This window comes from Microcaecilia unicolor, chromosome 4 (assembly GCF_901765095.1).
Source record: "Microcaecilia unicolor chromosome 4, aMicUni1.1, whole genome shotgun sequence".
Taxonomy (NCBI): domain Eukaryota; kingdom Metazoa; phylum Chordata; class Amphibia; order Gymnophiona; family Siphonopidae; genus Microcaecilia; species Microcaecilia unicolor.
Window position 1 is genome coordinate 43,895,457 of NC_044034.1, and position 27,996 is coordinate 43,923,452.

At 41.3% G+C, this 27,996-nt stretch overlaps 1 protein-coding gene across 1 annotated transcript in view; it reads left to right on the forward strand.

Moving 5' to 3' along the window:
- MED17 (mediator complex subunit 17) overlaps positions 1-27,996 on the forward strand; it is a 72,464-nt gene that overhangs the window by 8,333 nt on the left and 36,135 nt on the right. The window contains exons 2-6 of the mRNA XM_030200192.1: positions 6,977-7,143; positions 14,520-14,739; positions 17,511-17,647; positions 17,753-17,834; positions 25,699-25,851. Of these exons, the coding sequence (XP_030056052.1) occupies positions 6,977-7,143; positions 14,520-14,739; positions 17,511-17,647; positions 17,753-17,834; positions 25,699-25,851 (759 nt within the window). The remainder of the gene's footprint in view (positions 1-6,976; positions 7,144-14,519; positions 14,740-17,510; positions 17,648-17,752; positions 17,835-25,698; positions 25,852-27,996) is intronic.

A 27,996-nucleotide genomic window follows, 5' to 3' on the forward strand; every position in this document is an offset into this window, starting at 1 on the left:
AACCCATTCAGTGGAGGTATGTTGAACCCCTGAGGGATGGGGAGGGGTACTCATAGACTGAGAGGTGGTCACAGGTGATTCAGTCCATTGAAAGGGATGCCGGGCCCCTGATGAGTGGGTAGGGGTATTAGAGGGAGAGGCTGGGCTGTCAGGAGTTGAGGAGTCAGGGAGTGGAACCCAAAACGGGTCTTCAGAGGTTAACAGGAGAGGATTTGGCACAGAAGGGTAGAGGCCAGGTGAAAAGTCCAACCTAGGATGTGGTGGGGTTCGCACAGTGGGGGAGGAACTATCCGGAGAAGCCTGTACTGGAGAGGCTTGAGCTGGGCGGCGTGGATCTCTGGGGGTAGCACGGAACCCCAACAATGGGCCATAAGGTGGTGGCTCAAGGTCTGAGGGGTCATCAGAGAGTATGGGTTTCTCGGACAGGGTAGGGGCGGAAGCCACCGATTGGGTGGTAGGCTTCCTAGGGCTCTTTCCCTCTTCTAGTTTAGATTTTCTAATCTTTCTTTGAACACGGCCTAACATGAATTTTACTGGGGATCCCATATAAGTTTTCAACCAGGAGGGAGGGTCAGTCACAAGGCTGTCCCAGGAATCTATATAAGGGAGTTGTTCAGAATATTCTGGTTCTCTTACAACTATGCTGTAGACCTTCCGGATTACTTCAATATCTAAGCTGCCACTAGGGGGCCACCCCACTCCCATAGATGGCCACTCAACTTCACACAAGGTTCTTAAAGTACTTGAGCTTAAAGTCTGTCCATAGTCATTAATTAAAAATCCTTTCTTGAAGTTCTTAAGCATACAATCTAGGGGGGTATCAATTTGTCTAGATGATGTCCCACCCATAATGCTTACAGTTACAACACACAAAAAGGGAGGGAATTTTTGAAAGTGCAGTAAGGGGTCCGCACTCTCGAAACACTAGGTAGACAGACAGCAATCGCTTCCTTCCGTTGCTGACCAATTGAACTCGCGTTAATTGGAAATGCAGCTATAAGAAGTCCGCACTCATTAACATTCAGGCATCACACATTCATTCAGTACAGAAAATCCCACCCAACAATTTCAGATTTCTCAAATACAGATAAGCTCAAGCGTTTTCGCTTCTAGTCCCCGCGACTAGAAGGTACTAGGGCCTTCGCTGAGAATTGATCAGATTCTCCTTCCCTCCTTCTTGAGGGGCTGATTTACAATTTTCTAGCTAGAATTACAATACAAAATACAGAATACATACCCGGCGAATGTTCTCCAGTCAGTTGGGTGCTGGGATTAATGCAGGATTCATCCCACCGCTGCCACCAAGAATTGTTGCAGGAATGGATGCATGAATTTGTGATGCTTCAGGAGTCAGACAGCACACACCAGTATGAGAAAGTAATCTTCTTTATTTGCCAGCAAACAAAGCAAGACATCAGTTCTAGCTCTCTTCTCCTCTGTCTCAGCTCTCTGTGTCTTTGTCTCAGCTCTCTTCTTATGCTGTCTTCTCCTTCTTCTGTCTGTTCCTTCTGTCCTTCTCTTTCTTCTGAGCTCCTTCTGACGTAAACTGCTTCTGCTCTTACTTAAATAGGGTCCTAAGCCCTCCTCCTAGCCTAGCCCCCTTTACTCCCAATTGGTTAAGAAATTGATTGGCTACCTTGCCTCAACCAATCATTACTTTTGAAATATCAGTTACATAGGTTCCAGACATCCTAAACTGACCTCTGACCTGGGGCCCCTTAAGCCAGACATTTGGTCTCCAGAACTCTTACATGTTATTATGATTGATTTCTCATATTCCTAGTACTAACTGCTAACTAAACTCTGGCATTCATTAAAGAGGTCAAAAGTCAATCTTACTTAATAGCATACATATCAGGTTATTACTTCCAGGAGGCCAGTCCTACACTTAGCTATAATTAATCAAGGAGAAGAGAGCTGACTAGTTCTGACCTCTTCACCTATCAGCTTATACATTGAACCAGCCAGAACTATGGCTAAGTCAAACCACATGTTGATCTCCTCAACTGCAGTCTTAAACAGCAGACAAAGAGTAATACAGAATTTAACAGATATTCTACACAGACACAAACCTTATTAATTTACACAGAATCAGTATTTCTTATAAGACATATTCTAAATATCAAAAACTTGTAAATACTAATCTATTGCCTCTCTCTAAACAGTATTTCTATCTAATCATTTTAAACTACAATTAATCCTAAACAAACTGTCTGCAATATGCCGGCTCATACATATGTGTTTGCTAGCATTCATTATTCACAAGGGTGAAAGAAATTCCTTTCTCTGACCTTTCTAACCCAGCCCGGCAAACGTAAATAACCTAAACCAGATGACATTCCTTCACTTTAGTTGCCAGGTAAAAAGTTAGAATTCTAACTTCAAGCTTTTAATATCATTTCTTATATATATAATTATGCCATGGCTGCCTCACTACTACTACTATTTAGCATTTCTATAGCGCTACAAGGCATACGCAGCGCTGCACAAACATAGAAGAAAGACAGTCCCTGCTCAAAGAGCTTACAATCTAATAGACAAAAAATAAATAAAGTAAGCAAATCAAATCAATTAATGTGATCATCTACTCAGAGGGCTAATTAGACCTTGATTTTGCAGAGACGCCAAGGGGGGGGGGGAGCCCATTCCAGTGTTGGAGATTGAAGGCCAATGAGTGGGGGGAGAGGAGAATCGCTAGACATGGGTGGGAGGGGATGATAGGGGCAAAGGAGAATCGCTAGACATGGATGGGAGAGAGGAGAAATGCTGGACATTGATGGAGTGGAGGGCAGAGAAGAGAGGAGAAATGTTTGGGATAGGGATGGAGGGGAGAGAAGACAGGAGGGAGAGCCACATGGATGGAGGGGAGGGGAGATAGGAGAAATGCTGGGCAGGGATGGAGGGGACGGAAGAGAGAGGAAGTGAGATGAACATGAATGTAACAAGTCTAAAGCTGTTTCAGTTGGATAGGCAATGCCTTAAAAGGTGGAGGAGAACAGAAATAAAAATTGAATATCAGTAAAACAGCTTCACAAATTGTTGTAGCTGGTAGAAACAACAATTATAAATTCTGTAGTTTGTGCCTATTTTTCTTCACTGTTCTTTAATTGTTTCTGAATCGAAAATGTTTTAGTTGAATCGGACAGCGCTATTCCAAAGCCTTGTGACATTTTTAGGCCTGTTCTTTCCAACTGAAATCAGCTCTGTAAGTGCCACAATGTATTAGAACTGTTATCAAACCCCCAGGACTGGCTTAAAGTATTTCAAGAAATGGACCTTTTTGGCTTTCAGACTGTCTTTATTTTGCCATAATGCACTTTCCAATGTCTTGTATCACTTTTGATAAATTTGCAGCATACAATGTATGCACCGATCCAGATCAGCATTTTATTCCTTATTGCCTTTTTTTTTTTTAACCCTAGATCTTTCATTTCTAGTTTTTTTTAAATTCATTATGTCGGTACACTTTTCTTATATTATTAACCAGTAGCCTGTTCTATTTACATGATTACTGAGCATATTGTTGCACTTCAAGGCTTCTAAATTGATTTATATATAAAATGTAATTGTCTATGTTGTACTTCACAATCTTTCTTCTTTTTTAGGTGCAGGTCTGGTAAGCTTAATAATCATAGTATTTAAAAGGTTGATTGACTTAACAGGATGCTAAAAAACAAAACAAAAAAAGCAACTGATGTCATCTTTTTTTGAGATTTAGTTCTAAAACATTAGAAAATTTTGTTAAGAGAAAAAGAAGAGCTAAAAAAAGCAATCACCAGAGTCAAAAGTCTGCATGAGTAGTGTGTGTGTGTGTGTGCAATTCTGGTCACCCTATCTCAGAAAGGATATAGGCAAGTGCAACAAGAAAAGGATGTGGTCAAGATACCGAATCATCTTTTGAATTGTGCTAGATTGGTCAAGTTCCTGGAAGAAAGGTCTGTGAAAAAAATTAATAATCAGGTAGATTTAAGAGAGCTGCTGTTCATCCATGGAAAGGAGCTATGGGAAATCTACTTTTTTTCAGATCTACTTGATACTTGTAACTTGTACTGGTCATTGTCAGAGGCAGGATGCTGGGTTTAATGGACTTTGGTCCGACTCAGCATGTCTGGTCTTAGGACCACAGCTACAATAATCTGTACTTAGCTATGCATGAGGTTATCCAACTCCCTAACATTGTCCTTCACATAGAACAAGATAGTAGACCAAGACTGTAAGGCCCGTGGTCTGCCCAATTTTTATTGCAGTACCATAGAGTACAGATGATCTCTGGCTTACCTGTCAGGTATTGACTGACAAAATTTATTTGTACTTATTCAAAGTTTTCTTGAGTTCAGTGACTTTTCTTAAGTTTGCTGGGAGGTGACTCTATATATCCACTACCTTTGTGAAGAAATATTTAATAATATTACTTCTGGGTGGCTTACCCCAAGAGTGACCTTAACTGTTTATAAAATTTTCCTCCTGGAACTTGTCCAAACCTTTCTTTAAAAATACCACACGTGGTGCTTGCTTTTAAGTACTTGTATTTATGCAATTAATTTTTTATATACCACCTGCCAAAAGCTATTGAAGAGGTATACATTCAGGTACCAATTATTTTTGTTCCTGAAATGTTATCAGTAAAAAGTTTGCTTTATGTGCATTTATTTGTACTTCAGAAGCACTTGAATATCTCTCTTGTGTTCCCACATTCTCTCTTCTCTACCACTTTGGTATTGTTTTCTGGGCTGCCTATGTTTGACCTACATCCTTTCGGTGGTGTGGTCTCCAGAACTGGAAACACTACACCAGAAATGGTGTTGCTAAAAATTTGAACAGGGATATTATCACTTTCTGTTTTCAGGCATTATATGTATCCTGGTGTTCATTCTTCTACCCACTTACCTATTGCACTGCTTTGCAACACTCAAATCATCATGTAAGGGTCACCTTGGCCACCTTTTGGACATCAGTAATGTATCTCTTGCTCAAAACACCCTGTAATTGTGATGTTATAAAATTGCCCAGGGTAAGGCTACAGTATGCATTTAATGCTATTTCATGCATACTTATACATGTAACAAACTGGAGCATTCCTGGTGGGGTTTAGACCTGTGCACATACTTTTGGATGTTCAGAAATATATTTATATACATTTTCAAGCAAATATATAGCATGGGGAAGTGTGTGTCGTATAGCTTCAGTAAGGTAATTTTCAAAGGCAAAGTATATGCACTCTGTTTCTTTGAAAATCAGTGTAAATTTGGCTGCTCAAGTTAGGCTGGTTATTTAAATAATTACCTTTTAAACATCGTAAGGCATATCCTTACTTATATCAGTTCTGCCAGCAACTGGAAACCAGTAAAAGAAAATTTGTTTTTGTTTTTTTCTAAAAACAATCTTTTCTGAATGCATTTGGACGCTGTAAAGGTTTAACCCCCCTGTTTACTAAGTCAAGCTAACTGCTGCTGTGCGGCAGTGCCAACATCCCATTCAGAGTGAATGGGCTGTATCAACATTAGCGCGTGGCTTAGTAAACAGGGGGGTAAATGTGTTGAAGTGATTCTTTTCAGATGCTTATTGTAAGAAAGTTTAGTATATTGATTAACAGTTCAACATTTGAATGGCACAGTACTACTACTACTTAACATTTTTAGAGCGCTACTAGGGTTACGCAGCGCTGTACAATTTAACAAAGAGAGACAGTCCCTGCTCAAAGAGCTTACAATCTAATAGACAAGTGAACGGTCGGTCCGATAGGGGCAGCCAAATTGGGGCAGTCTGGATTCACTGAACGGTAAGGGTTAGGTGCCGAACGCAGCATTGAAGAGGTGGGCTTTAAGCAAAGACTTGAAGACGGGCAGGGAGGGGGGCTTGGCGTAAGGGCTCAGGAAGGTTGTTCCAAGCATAGGGTGAGGCGAGGCAGAATGAGAGGAGCCTGGAGTTGGCGGTGGTGGAGAAGGGTACAGTCAGTGTTTAAAACAGTTCCATATATTTATTACTACTATCCAGATATAAAGTAGTACATAATTTACATGGAGGCTGGTGACGGTCTGGCCCTGAACGGATTTCGAACATATTCATCCACTATCCATATAGCTATGTGGTTTGTTAAGACAGCCCTTTTATAGGTTTAAATTAGGGGATCTTTTACTAAGTTATGTTAAGCAGGGTCTTACCATGTGGTGGTACTGTGAGACTACCCCTAGAGATCATGGCAGCCATTTTACATTATGGCACAGTCTCGAGCAAGGAGCTGAGGGGGCTTGTGGAGGGGTGGGGTATTTAAGCCCGGGGCAGGATTTGAGCTGGGAGGATCAGAGATTGGGGGAGTGTTGGAAGGGGTATTGGATGTTGGAGGGATGCTTCCGTGGCAGTGCTGTACTCAAAATTATTTTTGAGATGATTGTCCTACTCTCTGCCACTGCATATAATGTAATGCCATGTGATAAATGTCTCTGCCCAGTGTGGTAAATGCAGGGAGTGTGTACATTATTTGTCTGCATTTACTGCACGGGCTTTGCACTTTGCATTCATTTTTGCAACTAATGTACAGTAAGTGGAAAAACTTCACTTTAGTAAAAGGATCCCTTCATCTGCATAGCTATTGGACACTGGCTGTATATCTCTACCCGTCAGTAGTTAGGTGGAATGCCCACGATCCAGCCTCACTCGAGGTAGGGCACTTATCCATATAATTGCTGCCTCTATATGGGTAAGTGTATTTGAATATCCAGCTCTTATACATGGAACAGTCAATTTATTATGAGTTGAGCTGTCTCTCTCTCTCTCGGGGGGGGGGGGGGGGCGACAATTCAGTAGCTTATTCGCCATCAGTTTGTCAAAGGTCAAAACAACTCACGGCAGTATAAATAGGCTTTTATGAAAGGTATGACAGTAATGCCTATAGGGGCTGAGTACAGTATACCAACCCTTTCTAGATGCAGTGCAACTTGGTTTTACTTAAGTGTCGCCCCACCTTGTTTTTCTTCAGCTTCAGTCAAGTTTCAGCCATCTCTCTGGCCTTGGGACTCTGTGAGGAACAACCTAAGAAGTGCCCTGACTGAGATGTGTGTACTTTATGATGTTCTCACCATTGTCAAGGATAAAAGATACATGACCCTGGATCCTGTGTCACAAGAGCCGCTGCCTCCTAAACAGGTGAGTGACCAGAAAAATGTGTATTTTTCTTTCTTATTAGCAGTGAAGAGAAAATGAGGTCCATTCAAGATGTCAAAGCAACACAGCTGTCTCGAATCTTGTGACACCTGATACTGACCAGATTTTATGTCTGTTTTAACTACCCTTTATAATAAACTGATGTGACTTTGACATCTTAGACTCCCTCTTGTTTTTGAACCTCACTTTCTCTTCACTGCTGTGCTGACCCATGAGGGATTTGAGCACCTTTTTGCCTTCCTTCTTTCTTTCTTATTATACATGAAAATAGATTTGTTTATTTTTTTCTTAGAATTTATTTATTTTGTGGCTTGGCTTTCAGGGTTGGGAAAATATTTTTTTGGATTTCAGCCTAAAATTTTTAGGCACCAATGTAACAAATTATTTTGTAAATTTTTTTTTTTTTTAAATTTGTAGACATTTAGAGGCTTATTATCAAAGCACATAGACTTAGTTACATATGTTAATACGTAACTTTGTAAGTCTGTCATTTTTAGATATTTATTTTTTGTCTTGGGGGTATGTTTACTAAGTCACGTTAGCATTTTTAACGCGCCTTTAAAGTTAAGGTGCATTAAACACTAAAAAGCCTTTAGATTCCTATGGGTGCATTAGTGTTTAATGCGCATCCACCATTTACGCGTGTTAGAAACGCTAATGCTCCTATAGCACACCATAGTAAACATAGGCCTTGGTTCTTTTTATTTTGTGGTTTGTTTTATTTTTTATCTCTTCACCCTCATTTTTAGCCTCTGTCTCTTATAGGGCAGGGAGCACTGGCAGAGCTGCTCCTTCTACTCCAGATTGGCTGCAGATGACTGGCTTCTCCTGGGCCAGCAGCAGCTACCAGTTTTTAGGCTGTTGTGGTATCTAGTATCCATAAGTTTTCTACCCTTGTTTTTTTATGTTTTTACCATCGACCACTATTGCCCATCATTTCTAAGTGTATCTGTATAATGTATGTAATATTGTACAAATAACAATACTCAGTAGGAGAACTACCTCTCAAAAAATCCAAAATATCAAACAAGAAAAGAGCGGGTTTATATGAATGGGAACACTGTTCAATAACAGTGATAAGGAAAAGTGGAAAGGACCTCAGATAAGTGACATACAGCAATAATGCTGAACAAATTGTGCTGTACATGAGCGTCAGTACAAATCAATCACTGGTCACTTTCTCACCATCCTCCTATGTGCTCAAATTTTGTAACAAACAAATCAAATATTAAATATCAAAAGCTACATTGCCCATAATGTTAAACATCACTTAGCTGCAAAGCGGTTGCCATCGGGCTTTCCTGCCCAACGGACCCGTTTCACCACCACAGGGCTTCTTCAGGGGCAAACGGGGGGACCCTCAGCATGACCATACTTTGACAACTGGACAATCTTGCAAACTACCATCCAAGACACTGGCTTTCTGTAAGGAGGCAAAAAGGCTTAAGAAGCCCTGTGATGGTGAAACGGGTCCGTTGGGCAGGGAAGCCCGATGGCGACCGCTTTGCAGCTAAGTGATGTTTAACATTATGGGCAATGTAGCTTTTGATATTTAATATTTGATTTGTTTGTTAGAAAATTTGAGCACATAGGAGGATGGTGAGAAAGTGACCAGTGATTGATTTGTAGTGACGCTCATGTAGAGCACAATTTGTTCAGCATTATTGCTGTATGTCACTTATCTGAGGTCCTTTCCACTTTTCCTTATCACTGTTTTTGAACTGGGTTCCCATTCATATAAACCCGTTCTTTTCTTGTTTGATATATTGTACAAATACACGTAAGAGACTGTCCCCTACTCTGTGAAGCTTGTGAGCAGTTTAGTTGCGAGACAATACAGTTTTTATTTCTGTATGATAGTACATTGAAGATTTAATCCAGAGAAGCATACATAGGGGGCCCCTTTACTAAGCTGCGCTAAAAAGTGGCCAGCGCTGTCCTCGGCGCAGGCTTTCCTGCGTGCTGAGGCCAGTATTAATGTAGTAAAATGGGCCCATTTTCCCTATTAACCCATTATGGGTTAATGGCCACGCACTTATTTCTCCATTATCGCATGAGCCCTTATTAACATCTATTTTCTAGGTAGTAAGGGCTCACGAGCCAATTGTTTAGCATGTGACAATGTAGCTGTGCTAACCGATTAGCACAGAATGTGCCTACTCTACGACCCCAGCACTAAAAAAAATAAGTTCTATATTTTAGTACATGGGAAGCATGTGCCGATCCCAAAATTAGTGCGGGATGCCTGAGCATGCCTCACGATAGTGTTTTTTTTTTTTAACCCTGTGGTAAGCATGCATTAGGGCTCACCACAGCTTAAAAACAGCCCCATAATGGGTACTGTCAATGGGTTTCCTTTATTTAGTGACCTTGTTTCATGATGGTGACTGCTGTTTCTTGCATAATGCCAAAACCCCAAAAAATGTGTGTGTGTATGTATATATATCTATATATATAAAACGCACCTCCAACGTTCTAATGAAGCCTCACTTTCCCAACGTTCTAAAAGTGAGGTGGCTGAGATCGCTTTTCCTCCATCAGTGTATGCCACGCCCTCGCGTCAAACGTGATGACAGCGAGGGCGGAGCACTGACACTGAACGAATGGCATCGGAAGAAGGGAGGAGAGAGAGCAGCACAACCGATCAGCTTCTGTGCAGCAGGGAGACAACGAACATCACTCTGATGCCCGTGCTCCTGCTCCAGGTATGTGCTGCCTCCATAAAAAAAACCCTCCCAGCTAACAACTAACACACAGCAGGCAGAGGAACGGAACGCCAGAAGCAGAGCCGTCCGAGCCACATACACAGACACTGGCCACCACCCTCTTAGTTACACCCACCTCCCTCACTTTCACAGAAACACACACACACACATCCAGTTACACCCACCTCAGCCTGCAGAAGGAATCTTCTCTTTTTGAGAGCTTTTCTTTGCAATCAGAACCATGAAGGTACTATAATTTTATGAGCTCCCCAGTCCCAATGTAGTTCTGTCCGCAGAGACAGCAAAAGCAGCAAGTAAAAATTTCTGCTTCAATATTCCTGTCTGTTGCATTTTGCAAGCACAGCAGAAGGGTGAGGTGAGCAGACTAATATTATGGCAGGGATGTGAAAGGGGGGGGTTTAAAAAGTATTTATGGCACAGAACCCAAAAAGGTTGTTTAACTACGGTCCACTAAAGGGTTTATTTTGCTGCAAGCATGTGAGAATGTCGACTCTACTCAGCCCCCCCCCCTTACATTCAAACACACCACAGTTCCCCCCCCTCCCCACACCTTTAAAAATCTCCCACTATACAAAACATTACAATGAAATGTTACAAATGTAAGAAACAATTACACTACAAATAAAACTTTAAAAAAAAACAAAACTTTGGCTTTTTAAAAATCATTTATATCCCTTAATATCAAACAGAAAAACAAAAAATTAACAAACAAAAAAAACCATGCTAGCACCCGTTTCATTTGTTTTGGAAACTGGCCTTTTTTACTAGTATATGTGTATAAATGTGTGTGTGTGTGTATATATATATATATATATATATTTAACGTTTCTTATCCTATTGTATCACAAAATTTACTGCAACTTAAAAATAGAATCATAAAAATAAAACAAACATAAAGAATGACAAAACAGTTCATTGAATATCTGTGCTACAAATGAATGCTGCTTTACACGCTATAAAGTAAAAATCATAGTTAAGTACTCTTATATAAACACATGGAAATGCCTGGCCAAATAGGTGTTTTTTGGTTTCATTCAATGGAGCCAGTGATGGAGAAAACATTTTCTTGTGTTTGAATAAAATGACATTTCATGATAGACAGAATGTGCAGCAGTTGAGTTTCCTCAGAACTCAGGAACTCTGGTGCTTGTAAATATAAAATACTAGTAAGAAATGCCCGTTTCTGGCAAAAATGAAACTGGCGCTAGCAGGGTAATCCCCCCCCGTCCTCCCTCCCGAGTTGCAGACACCCCCTCCGTGCCTCCGTTCCGAGTTGCTCACCTCTCCCCTTCGTCCCTCAGTGACGTGGTTGCGAGGGCCGCCCCACCCTCAACGTCATCGCGTTTTGACGCGAGGGCCGCCCCACCCTCAACATCATCGCGTTTTGATGCGAGGGCGGAGCTACAGTGACTGGAGCCTGCAGGCCAAACCGGATATCTCGGGCGCCTCAAGTTTCCGGCTTGAGGCTTCAAAGTGCCTTTTATATATATAGATAACTGTACCTCTTCAAACAAGCATGGTGAATCAGTAAGATCGTAAATGTTATCTATCATATAATTTGCTAGAAATATAACCATAGAGAAATGTGATGAAGATGAGCAACAACTGGGCTTCAGAATTTGCTACCTTTTGTAGCGCTCTGTGTTCTAATGGGTTTACCAAAAATTGAAGTTTTCTTGATTTTAAAAGAAGAAAATATAAACACCGTCTTTCACCTAGGGAAAATATTTTGAGAAATACGTATCAAGCACACAAGTCAGCTAGAAGGAAGATAACTTCATTCTTCTTGTTTCTTTATTTATAAAGACAGATCTTTATCAGGGAAAATGCATCCGTGCACGGTTTGGAGCTTTTTCAGTGCTCACTATTATTAGAGCAAAATAACTAATATCTCCAGTACTCCCTCTTCTCCAAATTCAAGCATTGTGATAGCACAACCAAACCTAAACCTCCCAATCTCAGAAACGCTAAAAATCCTTGGAGTCACTATAGACCGCCACCTAACACTCGAAACCCACGCAAACAACATAACCAAGAAGATGTTCTACTGCATGTGGAAATTGAAAAGGATAAGACCATTCTTCCCAAGATTCGTCTTCTGCAACCTAGTGCAATACCTCGTCCTCAGCCATCTGGATTACTGCAACTCACTATACGCAGGCTGCAAAGAGCAAATACTGAGGAAACTTCAAACAGCCCAGAACACAGCAGCCAGGCTCATCTTCGGAAAACCAAGATACGAAAGGGCAAAACCACTACGAGAGAAATTACATTGGCTTCCACTTAAGGAACGCGTTACTTTTAAAGTTTGCACATTAGTCCATAAGATAATTTACGGCGAAGCCCCAGCGTACATGTCTGATTTAATAGACCTACCACCCAGAAATGCTAAAAGATCATCCCGAACACACCTCAACCTCCACTTCCCTACTTGCTACACGCGTCAACCTTTTCCCACATGAGCACGCAGTCTTGGAATACACTACCGCGCAACCTAAGAATGATTAACGAACAAGCTTCCTTCCGTAAACTATTGAAGACTCACCTGTTTGAAAAAACTTAAGGAAAGAGCCAAAACACATAGAGTCCATACTCACTGTTCATCAATGCAACATACATCCACTTCTGATCCCTATTCACAGAACTATGTACACCATGTGTCTTTGTGTCTAACACTGCCCTTTTAGCTTCCCATTGTCTCCTTCCAATGTTTCTATGTTGATGTCCCATTGCTATATTCCTAATGATATTTGAATGTCTCGCATAACTCTGTACAATGTAATCCATAACCAAGTTGTAACAAATGTATTTCCATTATTCATATCTTATTGTAAGCCACACTGAGCCCGCAAAAAGGTGGGAAAATGTGGGATACAAATGCAATAAAATAAATAAATAAACCTGCTGTATGCCATTGGGGCAATTCTTTAGGTGCCCCAATGCCATGCAGTCAACGCCAATCCTATAACAGATTCCATTTGTAGCATGGTATGCTCACTTTCAGAATTCTGATCTCACTGGTGACGCAACACTCCTCCCATAGATTTTGCTTAATTTGATCAATAAAATCTTTGTTGCACCCACCTGCACCTATTATTTTAACACATTCTTTAATTAGTAAACTAGACTACTTCAACCCCTTATAAAGGGCTTAGAACAAAGGAACATCATCATTTACAACTGATCCAAAACACAGCAATCCGGCTGATCAGCAATGTAAAAAAAAAAATATGACCATGTAACACCACCTGGAAAAAGCTCACTGGCTGCCTGCTTCCCACCATATTATTTATAAGAAACAACTTTTGTTTTTTAAAGTATGGACCTTTAGAGAACCAGCCTGTCTTTTATGCCACCTTGTATCCTATTATCCAGCCAGGACACTTAGATCAGCTCAACAGAACTGGCTAGTTGTACCTAACTACAGAGAAATAGTGCATGAGTACACAAGACATTCCATCTTTTTCGTGCAAGACCCAGAACTATGGAACGCTAACTCTCTATTTGAGGACCCAAACTTCCTTTGATCAATTTAAAAATGATCTTAAGACCTTCCTCTTTAAAGACGCCTATCACTCACATTAAAATATATCTTCTCTCTAGTAGGTTATATTCCTACCGACTGCAGTGCCCATATGCAGATCCTTGGACAAAGATATGCTGACCTCTTGCTTTTCCACAGCCCTATTTTCCTAACGATATTGTAGTTCCACCCTCTACCCTACACAGTCTTGTCTCAGTACAACTGCACTAACCATACCCTATCTTAGATTGTGAGCCACCTAGATGGCCTGCCAGGTGGAGTAGAAAATTTCAATAAACTTGAAACATATCCATCAATTAACAATGCCTTTGATGCACCTAAGTGACGCACACCCAAATGGGCCAGCTTATAGAATTGCCTCGTTCGGGTGTTCAGGGCTCTGAGATCCGCTGTCCTTTCAGAACCCCATCACTGTTCTAGTTTCCTTTGTTTTTTTTTCTAAATAAGAGGAGACATTATCAACGATCTTGTCAATACTAGACACTTAAAAGGATGCATGTAGCACAAATAGCCCCCTGCCTCTCCCCAGGTACTCAACTCTATGAAGCAGCCAACTTAAGAAGTCCTCAGAGAAGTAGATAAATTGGTCGCTGAGGGAGTGTGATTAATATATCATTCTGAACTTTGTATAATTTTTTTAAAACGGGAGCAGTAGGTTGCCTTTTACCCCTTCTCTTTTTTTTTTTTTTTTTTGTTTGTTTGTTTGTAAAAACAATGCTGCTTTTTGCCTTTTATAAAAGCTTTCACACTCTAAACGCGTATATGATTCCTAAAGATCTTCTCCAGCTTTGTTTGCAGCAGGAGCTTTATTAAAAGAAGCATTATTACTTGATCTGCAATTACATCGAGAGCTGTCCATTCCATATTTTTGACCTGGAAAGTGTTGATCTCTCCAAGCATTTACACATTTTTTTCTGATAATGATGTTAGTCTGAAGTCCCCAATATAATCAGATTTACAACCCCATGGCTAATATAAGCAACTCCTGCCAGCTCTAAAAAGTAAAAACAAAATTAATTTCCTTTTCATTTTTGCGTCCTTAAAGTTGAGCTCTTTTTTTTTTTTTCTTTTTCTTTCTTCTTTCCTAGAATCCCAAGATTTTACAGTTGGTGTCTAAGAAGAAGTCACTGGCAGGTGCTGCCGATATCCTTTTGAAAGGCGCAGAAAGACTGTCTAAATCTGTGGCTGAGAATCAAGAAAACAAGCGACAGAGAGATTTCAACTCCGAGCTCTTGAGATTGAGACAGCACTGGAAGCTAAGAAAAGTAGGCGATAAAATCCTGGGAGATCTGAGCTACAGGAGTGCAGGTAGATTGCCTGAAACCAGGAATGGATTAAACTCTTTTTAAAATAAGCAAATGTTGCCATTATGGTATGAAGACATGGTTAATCTATGTACTGGTGACATCCACCTACAAGCCTTTGATGTTTCACAGCTGTGCAGATAAGAAGTTATAGGAGATACAAATTTACGAGTGAATCTCAAACAATTTGATGTGGAGACTCCATTTATTCATTCATTCTTTCATTCAAAACTTGATATACCACTTTAACTGAAAGACAAGGCAAAGCGATTAACAGACAAATAATAATTGTAAGAAATGAACTACAAAACTTACAGTAAAGTGACCCATACACTCAAGAACACATGCAACTAGGACAATTACTCTCATTCAGGCATTGATACTTCATTATGCCTTGCGTTATTCATTTTTATAGGCCTGTTGGGATAGATATGCATTAAGTAGCGATTTGAATTTCTTTAAGTCCAGTTCGCTGCTCAAGGTCAGGGGCATCGAAAAAGGCTTCATGATGGGTTGTCTCCAATTGTGCCAAGTGTGGCCCTGGTAGCACCACATGGCGCTTGTTTATGGAGCGCAGGACCTGCACTGGGGAGTATAGAACAGCCAGTGTGAGTAGAAAAGCTGGAGTACCTTGATAGAAAGCCTTAAAAGCCAGGAGCAATGTTTTAAACTGAACACAGAACACAACTGGTAATCAGTGATGATCCTTTAAGACAGATATAACGTATTTGAACTCTGTAGATGGCATTGAAGGCGAATAACTGTTTTGTAAGGTCTGGAGTTGTTTAAGCAAGGACTTTTAAATCCCTAAGTAAATAATGTTATAATAATCTAGCCTTATCATAAACAGAGATATGATTAAAGAGTGAAATGTCGTGATCAAAAAGTGTTAATAACCAATAAAGCTATGGAACCCAGTACCCAGGGCCGTGCCAACACGGTAAGCGCCGCAGGGGGGGGGCGCCTGCCTTCAAGGGCGCTGCGCCCTAGTTGTATTTTAAAAAAAACACCTTACTCCTCCGCTCCATCCCCGATTCCCCGGCGCTTTAAATTTACTTCGCTCCGCCTCCGACGTCTGCGCAGCGTCAGTGAAAGCGCTGCCTGTCTGCCCTCAAGGAATTGACGTCAGAAGAAGGCGGGACACAGAGGGAACGAGCGAAGGGAAGGCTGGTGGAGAGACGTCAGACAGGCAGCGCTTTCACTGATGCTGCGCAGATGTCAGAGGCGGAGCGAGGTAAATTTAAAGCGCCGGGGAATCAGGGCCCACGCGCGCCAACTGATAGTCTGCAGGGGGGCGCCAACTGATGGTCTGCAGGGGGGCGCCATTGACCCTAGGCACGGCCCTGCCAGTACCGCACGTCTGAATAGTAGAATACCTCTATAAAACTTAGTATGGTACCTCAGAGAAACTTTCTTGGAATTTCTTGGAACTTATTGTTTCCTATATATGGCGTTGGTCAAACAAGTCGTCATTGGTCTGAAAAACCTCCTGTTAACCGTTGTTGAACAAACAAAAATAAATCTACTTTATTCACAGTAACTTTAGTTCAACAAACGTGTATATAAAAAATGTTACCTGGCTTGAGCAGCCTTGCTCTTGAGTAGCTCCAAGTGATCGTCTAATGTTTTTTTTTTTTTTTTTTTTGTGAGACCATGTACAACACTGTCAATTGCTTGGTGGGGGTCCCAATGGGGACCCGTTTCGCTATGGCTTCTTCCAGAGACCCCACCTTACTTGACGATCTCTTGTATTTAGAATCTTTAAAATATTTTATTCGGGACCCCCACCAAGCAATTAGTTTCATCAGCTGAGTGTTTCTGCTTATAAGACATCAGGTACTTGTGTGTATATCTAAAGAATCTTGTGTCGGTATTCAGCCGGCAGTGGTGAAATTTCTTTTAAAACGCTGGCCAATTTTCAGTGCTGTACCCACATAGCTAACCAGGCAAAGTTAGAACTGCTACTTAAGTGGTCCTACTTGCTCAGTTAGCTATGTGGGCACTGACACTAACTTCTGGGACCATCCTGGCTCTATCCAGATAGTGCAGCGGCAGTCAGAAGGGATATTTTTTTTTTTTGTTGTTACATTTGTACCCTGTGCTTTCTGACTCATGGCAGGCTCAATGTGGCTTACATGGGGCAATGGAGGGTTAAGTGACTTGCCCAGCGTCACAAGGAGCTGCCTGTGCCTGAAGTGGGACTTGAACTCAGTTCCCCAGGACTGAAGTCCACCACCCTAACCACTAGGCCACTCCTCCTTAGCACCACTGCCTGGCTAAGTGCCTCTCAATATCCCTTTCTGAAGTGCTGGAGCCTGGTTTAGTTATTAGGTGGCCTGTAGTCATTATGAAATGTTGGCATCCTTTGTCTAATTGTTTACAAGAATTTTATTCTAGTTCTACTCACTGGCATACTCCTGCTCACAATCATATTTGAGCTAATGAAAGAAAGAGAGAACCTTTAAACTGAGGAGAGGATAAATTGGGTATTTCCTACAGCCCATATTTAATTGATTTTGATGTAGCTCACCTTTTTACATGTTGACTGCATAATCCAGTCAGCCATGGTTGGCAGTTAAATGGGCTCTTGTGATGTTGGTATAATTCAGAAGCTTTCCGTTTCTTTCACGAAGGGCTAAGAATAAACATATCTGAGGAACAGTGGCGTGGATCACACTGAAAAACTTATCTTTGAAATGGCTGTGTAAGAGTGGGCTAGAAAATATTATTTGTTAGAAACATGTTATGAGACTGACTGTGTTTGCTGTCTCCAAGGTTCTCTCTTTCCTCACCATGGCATGTTTGAGGTGATTAAGAATACAGACATAGATCTGGATAAGAAGATTCCAGAAGATTATTGCCCTCTTGATGTCCAGATTCCGAGTGATTTAGAAGGATCAGCCTACATAAAGGTGAAATTGAATCAAGCATGCTTAACAAGGCTACTGAACTTTTGTTTCCCTGGTGCAATGGGCCCTACGAAAAGTGTAACTCACAATTGTATTTTTTACCTGCAGGTCTCGATTCAGAAACAAGCTCCAGACATAGGCGATCTTGGTACAATTAATCTCTTTAAACCTCTGCCAAAATCCAAACCAGGTACAATGCTGCTTTTTGGTTTCACTTTTGAAAGTAAGACTTTATTTCAGGAGTCCCAAATATTGTAAATGAGTTGCCTGTAAGGTAAAATATTTCAGGTAAATAAATCACAGCTAATGGGAGCAGATTGTGATAAATTCATGGGTGATTTTAAAACGGTGATCTGCAGTAGTTGTGATTCTTCCCCCTTCCTCCCCACAAGTGAAACTGCTGTTATAAGTAATGTGCCTGTAGTTTAAATAAAATCTTAGGGCCCTGTTTACAAAGGCGCACTAGCGTTTCTCGTGTGCGATAACCATGTAGACACCCATAGGAATATTATGGGCATCTACACGGTTAGCGCATGTGAATTTTTAACGCACGCTAAAAACGCTAGCACGCCTTTGTAAACAGAGCCCTCGTGCTTCTGTGTTTGTCCCATCTGCTGATGGGTCTAACGAGGGTATCTGCCCCGTCTCTTCTGGGACTGCTGGAAATAAGCCGGTGGGGATGAGACTGAGAAGGCCATGGAGAAGTTTGCCATATGTGTGTACTGCAGCTGTCTATAAAATAATTTTGAACCAGCTTAAGAGCTGAGGGAGTAGTTTAATGGTCAGAGAAGTAAGTTTTGAATGAGGAAAGCCAGATTTTCACATCCTGCTTCTCCTAGTGATGCTGTTTGTGGTGATAGGCAAATCATAGTAACATAGTAGATGACGGCAGAAAAATACCTGCACGGTCCATCCAGTCTGCCCAACAAGATAACTCATATTTGCTGCTCTTTGTGTATACCCTACTTTGATTTGTACCTGTGCTCTTCAGGGCACAGACCGTATAAGTCTGCCCAGCACTATCCCCGCCTCCCAACCACCAGACCCACCTCCCAACCACCGGCTCTGGCACAGGCACAGACCGTATGTCTGCCCAGCACTATCCTCACCTCCCCACCGCCAGCCCTGCCTCCCAACCACCGGCTCTGGCACAGACCGTACAAGTCTGTCCAGCACTATCCCCGCCTCCCAACCACCAGTCCCGCTTCCCACCACCGGCTCTGGCACAGACCGTACAAGTCTGTCCAGCACTATCCCCGCCTCCCAACCACCAGTCCCGCTTCCCACCACCGGCTCTGGCACAGACCGTACAAGTCTGTCCAGCACTATCCCCGCCTCCCAACCACCAGTCCCGCTTCCCACCACCGGCTCTGGCACAGACCGTATAAGTCTGCCCAGCCCTAACCCCGCCTCCCAACCACCAGCCCCGCCTCCCGATCTTGACTAAGCTCCTGAGAATCCATTCCTTCGGCACAGGATTCCTTTATGCTTATCCCACGCGTTCATCATTTCACTCCATTACCTTGGCCCTGGTGCTGTTACGATGCAGTAAAAAAAAAAAAAAAAAAAATTAGTGTTCAACAATGATCAGTAAAACCGCTGTGCTAAAAAGTAGTGCAGTGGGTATGCAAAATGCTGAATAACAAATTGTTCCTGATATATTAAAAACAAAAACACTAAAATCTAATGTGGTCGTCTGCTTTTCTCCAAACATCATTGCATCAGCTTAGGGCTGGAGTAAAGATATAGTTTGAGAGCAAAAGAGTGATCTATGGTGAAGTGCTGCATGTCACCTCTGATCACTAAGATCATTAGTGGCCCAAACCTTCCAGGCACCATTTAACTTCTGTCACAGAACAGTGTGTTTTAAGCCTGTAAAAACTGCCTTAATTCTTGAAGTGTATTTCTCTAGTTTGGCCAGCAGGTGGTGCATGTTGTTACAAAGAACTGACCTTCCTTCTTTAGTTAACACAGATAAAGGAAATGCCTGCAGTGATGTAACCAATTATTTTTAGAACTTTGTTCTGGGCGCTGATTGGCTTGGAGTTTGAAGTTGCCCAGAAGATACTGGTTTTGTCTTCAGTCAGCCAGGGAGAAGAGAGAAACAGATCTTTTTGCTAAGACCCTATGATCAGTTATATTTGATAATCTGTGAGCAGCATATTTCCTGATCTCCCCTGGTAGTTTTTAGAAAGACATGTTTAGATAGTTTTATAATTGATCTATCAGTTTCCTGTTGTTGTTTGCTGATTGCATATTTTCTGTTCCCTGCTCAAGTTGTGAAAATAAACCTATTTAGTTTGTTGACTCTGCTGTCTGGACTGATAAAGAATCCTGGTGGTTTGTATGTTGGGTCTGTGAGTGCTTTCTGGGAACTGTGGGACCACTGGGAGTGTGTCCCCAGTAACCTAGAAATCACGGGGGATAATTTGAGAGTGGGAGACTTGCCCAGAGGCACTTGGGACCCAGTTGGTGGGAGGAGGGTGCTTGTGTAGAGCACAAGTAGCAGGTGGACCTGAGCTGTGCTGGGAATAGACCCTCTAAGTGGCTGGGGGTAACTTCCAAACTAATAAAATGTAGATAAAAACCAGAGCCACGGAGGATTTAGTTCAGATTTCTTATGTTGCAGGGGGGTGCCAAGTATTTGCTGCCCTTTGGGAGACCCTTTAATAGTGATTTGAGTTTAAACTCCTGGGCCTGTGGATAAGTATAAGATTAAACCTAAGTGTTCTGTTTCATATTCCATTAAGAAGGGTCCTATGAATAAACAGTGTGGTTGGAGTTAATCTTCTGGTGACTCTTTCTCTACCTGGATCTCCAATTAGGGCATCCTTTGCCTCTACCAAACACACCTCGTCCCTCTCCAACAGTCTCTGTCTGATTCTCCTAATGGTTTTGTGGATGTTAGATCCATTTGCTTTGGAGCCATTACTGCCAGGAACCCCTGATTTCTTCTGCATCTGTTATACTTCTCTCCCAATGGCTGTTATTCTTCCTGATGGTACGGGGCTTTCAGGACTGGATTTAGGAGAGAAAAATGTTTTTTCTTGACTAATGTTTGAGCTATTTTCAGAATGGAAGGGTTGAGTCATGGGATGATCCCTAATTAACATGCCCCTAGTTAATTGTCTTTCACCCAAGAAACAGTAGTTAAGTTACCGAATGCGGACTCGGATGTTGCTGTTTGGATAAGTGGTTATCATTATTTGAACCACATGTTTTCTCTTTAGAATCTGTTTTTGTTTGTGCAAATAAATAATCTGTTAAACCACCTTTTAGATTAGAAGCAGTGGAAAACTCTTCCAGAGCTAGGAACTTTATACTGCCTTTCCTGGGCACTTACCGTGTTTCCCCGAAAATAAGACACTGTCTTATATTAATTTTTGCCCCCCAAAATGCGCAAGGTCTTATTTTCAGGGGCTGTCTTATTTTTCGAGGAAACATCGGGGTTGGCCCGCTCGCCCTCCGTTGCTCCCAGAACTAACCTTAAATGCCTCCTTTCATCTTTGCAGCAACAGGGCAAGCCACTCTTTCTTTCCGTGTCCCGCCCTCGCCTGACGTAACGTCCGTGAGGGCGGGGCACGGAAGGAAGGAGAGGTCTGCCCTGCTGCTGCTTGCTGCGAAGGTGAAAGGCGTTTAAGGTTAGTTCCGGGAGCGACGGAGGGTGGGTAGAGGGGGGCCCGGCGACCTCAGGTGGGGGGGGGGGGGTGGGGGGCGGCCCTTTCTGGCTCTCTGCAGCCCTCCTTTCAAACAAAAATTTCCTAGGTCTTACTTTCGGGGGAGGCCTTATATCTACCAATTCAGGAAAACCTCTACTAGGTCTTATTTTCGGGGGATGTCTTACTTTCGGGGAAACAGGGTAGGAAGGCAGTTTACAATAACAAATTATGGAAAAGGAAAGGAACGCCATGTAAAATAAGAGAGAAGAAATTTAGGTGATTTGCCCTGCTAATCTATCATTTAGCATTCAGCAGTTCTTAAGGGGATAGGTAGGAGAGGCAAATCACTTATTCAACAAGCACAATATTCACGAGGAGTTTATCCACAAGCATACATATCGCAGTTGTGCATGCATGATAACATCAAGACTGGATTATTGTAATGTACTCTACACTGGTCTTACTAAAATGAGTTTGCACCAGCTCCAATTGATTCAAGATCTTGCAGCAACTAATAGAAGGTTGTAAGCGACGTGACCACCACATCATTTTTGCATAAACTTCACTACCTACCAGTACAATACAGAGCCAAATTTAAAACTCTGATCTTCAGAGATCTTAAAGGAAATGTCCCAGAGTATTTGAAGGATAGGATCTCCCTCTACACACCTCCAAGGACACTAAGGTCCTCCCAAGGAGTATCCCTTACCACACCCTTTTCAATGGACATTACATGATGCGATACCCGCAAACGAGCCTTTTCCAGAGTAGTCTCCACTCTGTGGAATGTACTCTCTGAAAGGCGTCACTTAACACAAGACTGTCTCTACTTCAGAAAGCAGGTGAAAGCTTGGCTCTTCAACCAGGCCTTTAACAGAAGAAGTAAACGGTGCCGGCTGCACATACCATGGCAGGACGTGTTTATCCACTCCTACCCTAGCTAAGATAATGTGCAAGCACCTTTCTGACCTCATTTGCAACTTTTCTTTAAACTAGTCCCTTTTTTCATATTCCTGTTACACTATTTTATCTATGTTTCATCTTTGCATTTGTTTTTTACTCTAGTGTTCTAGGGATGAGCTGTGTAAACCCAGAACATCAGAATTGTCAGCTCACAGATAAGCAGTAACACAGTTTGTATGGAAATCCACTTCCTTAATAGGAAACCAGGAGGCTTTATTATACATGCTGTAAAAATGAAAAGAAAAAAAAACTGGCAATCCTATAAAATACAGACTAGCACCCACATCACTGGTCAGAAAAAACAGATTTTTTCCCCCCATTTTTAGATCTTGTATAATAAAGCCTCCTGGTTTCCTAATATGGAAGTGGATTTCCATACAAGGAGTGTTTTACTGCTTAACAATTTTGATGATCTGGGTTTATTTTTACCTCTGTTCATGTTCCTCATGTTTTTTTTTCCCTAATTTTGTTTTGCACCAGCTCTCTTGATGAGAGCTAGTTGGTATTTGATGTGGTATTGTATAAAAATGTTGTGGATTATTATTTCTTTTACTTTTTCTTAATTTTGTTATTTTTTTGGAATGTATTTTCAATATCCTAATAAAAAGTAAAAGTAAACATATGTTACATACTTCAGGTTTGTTCTAAATACAGGACCACTGTTAGGTTTATGAGCAGGACTTTTATTTGAGACCAAAACCATTAATATGTCATGTAATTAATTACCTAAGAAATGAAATTAGATTTTCTTATATTAGGTTTGCCTACTTACTATGTTTATCTCATTATCTTTGATTTTCTGAATGTTTTCAAGGAGGCAGGCACCTGTTGTTAAGAAATTGCCCATAATCTTGCATGCCTGTCTGTTGCCATGATCCACTATAATCCTTCTTCCCAAAATTCCTTGAGAAGGCAGCATTTTGATCAGCTCTTTGCATTTATTGCTGTTCATTTTAGTCCAGCTCTCTGCGACTTTTATGTTTAAACAATTTTGTATTGAAATAAAGACAAACAGAGCAACAGAATAAGCATCATGTGTGTGATACACAACATTATCCTTTATCAGTCTTACCCTACCATTCATCCCCCTTTCCTCCCCCCAATTCTCTATCCCTCCTCATCCCACTTGAAAGGAATATCCATTAACCAGCTCCAAGAAGGTTTGTACTCTTATTCCCCCCCCCCCCCCCCAACAGATAGGCAGAGCATGTAGAACAGACTTCTCTGTGGCTTTTATTCTGTAGAGTTTGTCTGCTTTATATTCATCTCTCTTTCCATGGTGAAACATTTCTCAATTTATGAAAACTCTTGAATGACCTTTGGCACTTTTGTGTCTGCTTTGAGTTCTCTTAGACTTAGTGGCTCCATGTGGCTGAGGTATTTCATTTGAATGTGTTTGGAAGTCAGATTGACTGTTTGTCTTGTTCAGGGATCCATGCAAGAAGGAGGCGGTGCACAGGATTAAATCAGCAATTGAGTCAGCGTATATCCTGTACCATAGAGTGGTACTGGAAAATCTTTGTGTTCGACAAGAGAATAAGTGACCTTTTGGGTGAAGGCCAGAGCAGTTACTCCAGAAGACCTTTGAAAAACAGCCACATGGTTCTCTTTGCATTCTTTTTGTTAGGCAGTACAAGATTGATGTCTGTGCCAGAGAGGATAGTGCCTTTGGCAGGACAGTTTTGGATAGAGTTTTGTCTTCTAGGGATAGAGCTTGAGTACATCCTACTTGGTCTATAAAATGAGAAGGGTGGAACAGCTTTTTTAATCTTTCCAAAATATAAGGACTAATGATCACACAGTGAATACAAAGTATTACATTTAGAACAAATCAGAGAAAATATTTATTTGGTCAGTATATAATTATGCTCTGCAATGCGCTTAAAGCCAGAGAATGTGCTAAAAGCGGTTAGGGTTTAAAAAAGGGTTCCATAAGTCCCTGGAAGAAAAGTGGATTTATGGAAAAGTTTGCTGCTTATTGGGTTATACCTGTGATAACCAATATCAAATGTATTTTATAGTTTTTGGATCCTGCTTAAGTAGAGGAGTGTGGTAGCCGTGTTAGTCCGCTCTTAAGGTTATCAATAGAAATCAAACAAAATAAAACATGGAAAAGAAAATAAGATGATACCTTTTTTATTGGACATAACTTAATACATTTCTTGATTAGCTTTCGAAGGTTGCCCTTCTTCGTCAGATCGGAAATAAGCAAATGTGCTAGCTGACAGTGTATATAAGTGAAAACATTCAAGCATTACTATGACAGTCTGACAGGGTGAGAGGATGGGGGTGGGTCGTAGGTATGCATGGGGACATCAAAGCATATCATTGATATTCTAACAGGATGGCTGTGGATAGGTGAGGGGTGGGGTGATCAACAGAGAAATACAGCTTTTATGGTTTATAATGGGCTAGGAACCCCAGATCCTTGTTAAGTCCTTTCTGTTGGGTGTTAAAATATTCAATCATTCTGACTTCAAAGGTCTTACGTTCTTGTATGGTTTTAAAGTTACCTTTCAGGATTCTCACTGTGAAGTCACTGGTACAGTGTCCTGGTCCTGTAAAATGCTGACCAACAGGTGTGGGAACCCTACTGGCACCAGTATTGTTCATGTGATGTCTATGTAAATTGAATCTTGTCTTAAGCATCTGGCCTGTTTCTCCAATATAGCATCCTTTGTTACATTTTTTACACTGAATGATTTATACCACATTGGAAGATGATCAAGTGAAAGATTCCTTTATGTTGAATATCTTTCCTTTGTGGATGACTGTGGGGTCCTGTGAAATATTTTGGCATAGTTTGCAACTGGATAAATTACAGGGAAGTGTGCCCTTCTGTTCCTGCTTGACATTGTAGCCTGGATAGATCTCTGTTAGAAACAGTATACCGGGTTTGATAGACCTTTTGTTCTTTTCCAATACAACAGTGCTTGTGTATGTACTTTGTGTCTTTTCTTAGAGTTCTTTTATTATTTTTATTAGTGTGGCTGTACTCTTCTGGATGGTGTTCCTGGAGGTCTCAGTCGTCGTTTGATCACTTTCTTTCACTTTCACACAACCCACCCTATTTCCCTTCTCATCGCCGTTCTAGCTTTGCACATCAATACTGTTTGTGTTTTTTTCACTTTTTTTGTCCCTCTTTTCACAATATTTCGTCCTAAGCTTATATCCATTTTTGACCCTCAACCATGATCTAAAATAAATTTTGATAAGACCAACTTCCGTTTCAAATAACCCTGGACGTTTAGGGTAAGAATGTAGATATCTGCTGCATATGTTTTTTTTTTTCATGGTTTGCAGTTTTAATAAGGCTTTTTATATTTGAGAGTTTGTTTCAAGAAGTGTTTTATTTAGGCGAGGTATAGGTTGTCCTAAGACTACACAGCTTGTTGGTGTTTTGATGGAAAATCCGCACCCTTGTACTTTCAGGTGCACCACATTGGCAGATAAAGCTGGAGGCAGCGCAGAACGTTCTCCTCTGCAAGGAAATCTTTTCTCAACTGTCCCGTGAAGCTGTTCAGATTAAATCACAAATCCCTCACATTGTTGTGAAGAATCAGATCATTTCCCAGCCCTTTCCAGGTAAAATTGTGGCTGCTGCTGATGTTATACTCTGTTATGGGTAGGGATGGGACTTTATACCGCCTTTCTGTGGTTATAGGAGAGGGCTGTGGAGTCGGAAGCAATTTTGGAGTCGGAGTCGGTACATTTTTTACAAAGTCCAACTCCAGCTTCAAAATAAAAACGTACAGCATTATAATATATGGTACATTTATAATTTTATATTTTTCTTCAGGTTCCTTGTTCAGATGTTATGTGGTTTATTAGGCCCAATTTTGTACACAAAGAAATATCCTGTGTTTCTGTATTTAATCAAATTTCTCTTAGATTTACTATACATAATAGCCACGTTGGAGTCATATAGTAGAAAAATAGAGGAGTCAGAATCAGAGGTTTGGTATAGGGACTCCACAGCCCTGGTTATTGATTATTTGGGTCAAAATTAACTCTGGCTGGTTCTGATAATACATGATGGATTGATGTTTGAAATGCCACTGGGATTGGGTTGGTGGTGGATCATTGCATGGGCTCTTCAGTGAAATTGTGGTGTTTTGTATATTGTTATATTGCTTGGACAGCCTCCAATTTTTCCAATAGGTATAACTGAAAAAATAAGTAAGGATCATCTCGGGCGCATCACTCGGGCTGTAAGAAACACACAGCCTTCTTCGTAGGTGTGAAATAATGTATTTCAAAGGGAATGGTACAAATTGGTACATGTTAACAATTACAATGCTTGCCTATTTTTTTATTCTGCTATTCTCCCATGTAAGACCAGACATGTGATTTTATATCCCTCATATAGTGTGTCCCCTTTTTGTCCCTCTCTGTGTTTAAATAACTGAATTCTTTTCCCACTCACTGGCCTGTAATATAATTTGATTTGTTTGGTTCTATGTCTTCCTGATTACCAAGGAGGTGTGAATTCCTGTGAAGGCATAATTTATGGAGACATTGGTTTATTTTCTATTGATTCTGGTCTGTTTTATTGCTCGGAAGCAAAGGTGTTAGAACATCCAAACTATGCCCTACTTACACGGACATTGCATAAGGTAATGCTGACACTGGTCAAAAAGTCATTACACAGGTCGCTGTGGGGTTGTGCATATTGAAGCCTCCAGTGCTACTTTCAGAATTGCCCAAAAATATGGTATCATTATTTTAATAGAGGGGGTATCATAGTATATCACGCAAGAATTACCAGCTCACAAGAATGTCCTTAATTACGTTTATGATCAAGGGTATTCTACAAGTCATGTCTCTGCCTTCTTTTTCCCACAACAATTCCACAAGAAATGAGGGGTACAAAATCTAGCCTTTCCTCCACATGACCAACTGGGATACAGATTATTAGTGAGTGAGCACAATGACATATCTTCCCAGGAAGCTGATGAACAAGAATGCAGTAAATGCACTCAGTCTGCTGCCCCTCGCTACCTCTCTACCCTCATCTCCCCTTACATTCCCGCCCGAAACCAATTAATACCAGGTATGAGATCTCCGAGATGAATGAACAGCATTTTTAAAGTATCTTGATGAAGGAGTCCTGGGTGACGCTACAGATAGAAGCTAAGTGCTTATGCTTAAGTAAAAGAAACAAAAAGAAATAAATAGAAAAAAATATAAGAAAAAAATATTGATTTAACTGGTATTAATTGGTATTAAAATTTGTGGATCAAATGAGGAATACCTACCCACCATAAAAAGTGCCTGGCTCACAATATTAGCCTGTGTGGTGGTGATAGGAGAATCTGAAGGATCCTATACCATGCAATAAATATCTTTAAATACCCTTGATCATAAACGTAATTAAGGACATTCTTGTGAGCTGGGTAATTCTTGCGTGATATACTTTCATTCTCCGAGGACAAGCAGGCTGCTTGTTCTCACTGATGGGTGACGTCCACGGCAGCCCCTCCAATCGGAATCTTCCTAGCAAAGTCCTTTGCTAGCCCTCACGCGCCCGCGCGCACCGCGCATGCGCGGCCGTCTTCCCACCCGAAACCGGCTCGAGACGGCCAGTCTTCTTTCGTCCGCACTCGGTACGGCTGTGTTTTTGTCGTGTCGAGCCCCGGAGAGTCGACCTCGCGCGTCCGTTTTAAAATAGACGTGTTTTTTTTCTTCGGAAAAGTTCTAATTTGTTTGGGAAGTGCTCCGGAAACCCCC